The 3,329-nt window shown below is 65.2% G+C and overlaps 1 protein-coding gene across 1 annotated transcript in view; it reads left to right on the top strand.

The window, feature by feature from the left end:
* Positions 1 to 625: 625 nt before the first annotated feature.
* CHLNCDRAFT_28079 (hypothetical protein) overlaps positions 626 to 3,329 on the top strand; it is a gene marked incomplete at both ends in the record, with an annotated part of 4,516 nt that continues 1,812 nt past the window's right edge. Inside the window, 8 exons of the mRNA XM_005843451.1 lie at positions 626 to 697; positions 823 to 904; positions 1,081 to 1,196; positions 1,453 to 1,536; positions 1,697 to 1,789; positions 2,278 to 2,351; positions 2,615 to 2,721; positions 2,937 to 3,014. Coding sequence (XP_005843513.1) covers positions 626 to 697; positions 823 to 904; positions 1,081 to 1,196; positions 1,453 to 1,536; positions 1,697 to 1,789; positions 2,278 to 2,351; positions 2,615 to 2,721; positions 2,937 to 3,014 — 706 coding nt within the window. The remainder of the gene's footprint in view (positions 698 to 822; positions 905 to 1,080; positions 1,197 to 1,452; positions 1,537 to 1,696; positions 1,790 to 2,277; positions 2,352 to 2,614; positions 2,722 to 2,936; positions 3,015 to 3,329) is intronic.

The following is a 3,329-nucleotide window of genomic DNA, read 5'->3' as shown; positions in this document are numbered from 1 at the left end:
GCGGTGATGCTGACGCATGCAATCCGCCTGCCGCATATCCGCTGGCCGTTTTAAGGCCGCCCGCCTTTGTTTTTTCTTTCACTCCACTCCACACACTTGCTTGCTTGCTCGAAACCCAACAATGGCGTGCCTGCAACTTGTCCATGCGCAGCCTGTGCTTTGTAGAACCCATGCATGCATGTAATCAATTGCCTGTCCATCAATAGGGTACCCTGACTCGAGCTGCCGAGTGCCGCCAGAGCCTGCAGACCACCGGCTCAGTGGTTGCAGCTGCCACGGATGGTGTTTTGCTGCCCAGAGCAGTTCTACCAAGTGCATGCAGCCGCGATCAAGATGATGTTCATCATGACACCTCACACTCATGCTGCCGCCAGTGCGTGCACCGGCGCCGCCGCCACAGCCGCCGTACTGCATGTGTACCCCGCTGAATTTGCACTGGTCCCCGCGCATCGAGAACGCAACATATTGTTCTATCGGTAACGTCCTCCGCTGCTGCACCACTGCTCCCTCCCCCGCCATCGCGACCATCGAGCAGCAAAACAGCGTCGGCCAGGACATCTGAGAGCAGCGGGGCGTGATGGCGGACGACAAGGTGCAGGAGGAGGAGGCCGAGGAGGTGGGCCCGATGCCGGCCCCTGCCGAGGAGGAGGAGGAGGCGGACGTTGGGCCTACGCTGCCCAAGGCCAAGAAGCGAAAGGTGTGAGATCCGGCGGTCCCCTGCACGGCGCACTGTGGCAGCCGCACCACCTGCCGCCGCCGTTGCCGCCACCGCCAATCACACGCCGTGTCGAAGCGAGCCTTCTTTGCTGGCTGCGTGTGCAGGTGCTGGAGTATGAGCAGCAGTACCTGCACACGCTGCCGCTGTCAGGCATGTACGAAAAGTCGTACATGCATAGGGACACAGGTGGGGCAGCCGCCTGCAGATTCGGCCCTCACTCCTGCCTGCCGCCGCCTGCTGCTGCCGCGGCGGCTAGCCTGGTTCGCAGCCATGCCGCAGAACTCCTCCACCATGCAGCATCCTGCACATTAGCCTGCCTATGCCTCAGGTTTGGTCTTCTGTTCCGTTGTTCTGGCGTGCAGTGACGCAAGTTGCGGTGGCGCAGGCGACCGACTTCTTTGTGACCGCCTCGGCGGACGGGCACATCAAGTTCTGGAAGAAGCAGCCTCAGGGGATTGAGTTTGCCAAGCACTACAAGGTGGGCAGGCCAAGGTGGTGGAGATAGGGTTGGGTCGGGAGCAGTAGCGGTGGCAGGGACGCAGCTGTGGGGTGTCTGCTGGATGGCAGGGCGTGGGGTTTGCCAAGCACTACAAGGCGGGATTGGGTGAATGTGTGCTGTTGTGTGGTGGTGGTGGGTGGTGGGTGGCGGGCAGGCAGCTGCTCCGTCCCCTCTCCTCGTCTCACCTTTCTTTTTCTCGCCCTGCCTGGCTGACTGCCTGCCTGACTGCCTGCAGGCGCACCTGGGCCCCGTCACGGGGCTGGCGGTCAGCAGCGACGGCACGCTGTGCGCCAGCATCAGCACAGACCGCACGGCAAAGGTGCAGCGGGGGCAGAGCGGGGGTGGGGTGGCAGAGTTGCATCCCGGAGCGTGCTACTGTGCATGCGTCGTCACACACCATCATGCTGTTGGGACGGGTGCTTCCGGCGCTGCTTGTTGTGATGCATGGGCGTGCTGTGCCTGCCATGTGCCGCCCGCAGGTGTTTGACGTGGCGTCATTCGACATGATCGCCATGCTGCGCCTGCCCTTTGTGCCCGGCTGCGTGGAGTGGTGCTCCCAGGCAAGCACGCCTGTGGCCTGTCGGGGCTGTGCTGCTCTGGCCCGTGCTGCTGCACTGCGCTGCGCCTACCCTGCGTGCCCGGCTGCGCGGGGTGGCGCTCCAAGGCAAGCACGCCTGGGCCCGTCGGGGCTGTGCTGCTCTGGCCCGTGCTGCTGCGCTGCGCTGCGCCTGCCCTGCGTGCCCGGCTGCATGGGGTGGCGCTCCAAGGCAAGCACGCCTGGGCCCGTCGGGGCGGTGCTGCTCTGGCCCGTGCTGCTGCGCTGCGCCTGCCCTGCGTGCCCGGCTGCATGGGGTGGTGCTCCAAGGCAAGCCCTGGCAGCACGCTGCTGCTGCGCCGGCGTGCTGCGCCCAGCGCAGGCAGCAAGCAGGCGGCCGCAGGCCTAGCAGCGTGCCGAAGCGCGGTGGCGCAAGCTCCCCGGCATGCAGCATTGTCACATGTTTGGGTGTCCCTCCTCATGCCTGATGTGTGCTTTGCTGTGCTGTGCTGTGCTGCTGTGCAGCGGGGGGATGCCAAGGCCAAGCTGGCAGTGTCTGACAGCGGCACCGGCCTCATACACATCTATGACATGCGCAGGTGGGTGGGAGAGGGCTGCGGTGTTGTGGCGGGTGGTTCCTAGGGGTGCATCGGGGACGCCGCCCCATGCTGTGCCTGCGCTGTGCGCCGCTGTGCTGCCGCTGCTGGTTTGCGGCTGCTGCTTTTTCGGCAAGGTGCTCATGCGCAGGTGGGCCGCTTTAGGGCGCCCATCACCACCCGCCCTGTTTCTGCGCGCCTCCTGTGGCCGGCGGCGGAGACAGCTCTGCAACCCTGCCGCCGCCCCGTGCGCCTCCCATGCGCAGCGCCAGCAACGAGCCGGTCGATGAGCTGCCCAGCCTGCACAGCGAGCCGGTGACCGCCATGCGGTACAACGAGGCGGCAGACGCGGTCATCAGTACCGACGCCAAGGGTGGGTTCCCTGGTGGCTTGTTCCTTTCGGTTTTGATAGGCTTTTGGTGGGGGTGTGGCCGTCCATGCACCTGCATCTCACGCTGCAGCCCGGGAGCTGGCCGCCGCAGGCTCGGCGGCGCATCCCCTGCCACCGCCTGCCCACGCGTTCCACACACACGCACACACATTCTTTTAGCAGCCGCACCTGCTCTTTCCACCCTGCTGCCGCACCAGGCGTGATTGAGTACTGGTCGGCCTCAACCTACCGGCAGCCGGAGGAGGAGGTGCAGTTTCGGTTCAAGCTGGATACGGGTGGGTGGGGCTCCGGCGGCTGCCTGGCTGCCTGGCCTGCCACGGCTGGCATGGCTTGCTTGGCCTGGCCTGGTTCCCTGCCTGGCAGCCTGCTACTTGGGCTGCCTTGCGCCTGCCTGCTGGACTGGTGTGGCGCCTGCCTCGCCTGCCGAAAAACACCCATGACCCCATGCATCCTTCTTTCTTTCCTGCATTCTTTGCTCCATTCTGTCTTCCCATTTCACCATCTCCCTCTCCTTTTTTCCTCCCTGCCGACCCCACCCCTGCAGACCTGTACGCTCTGGCCAAGGCCAAGACCGCCGCCCACTCGCTGAT

Source organism: Chlorella variabilis, assembly GCF_000147415.1.
Source record: "Chlorella variabilis unplaced genomic scaffold CHLNCscaffold_30, whole genome shotgun sequence".
Taxonomy (NCBI): domain Eukaryota; kingdom Viridiplantae; phylum Chlorophyta; class Trebouxiophyceae; order Chlorellales; family Chlorellaceae; genus Chlorella; species Chlorella variabilis.
Note: the sequence above shows the minus strand (reverse complement) of the source record. Positions and strands in the feature narration are given on the sequence as shown.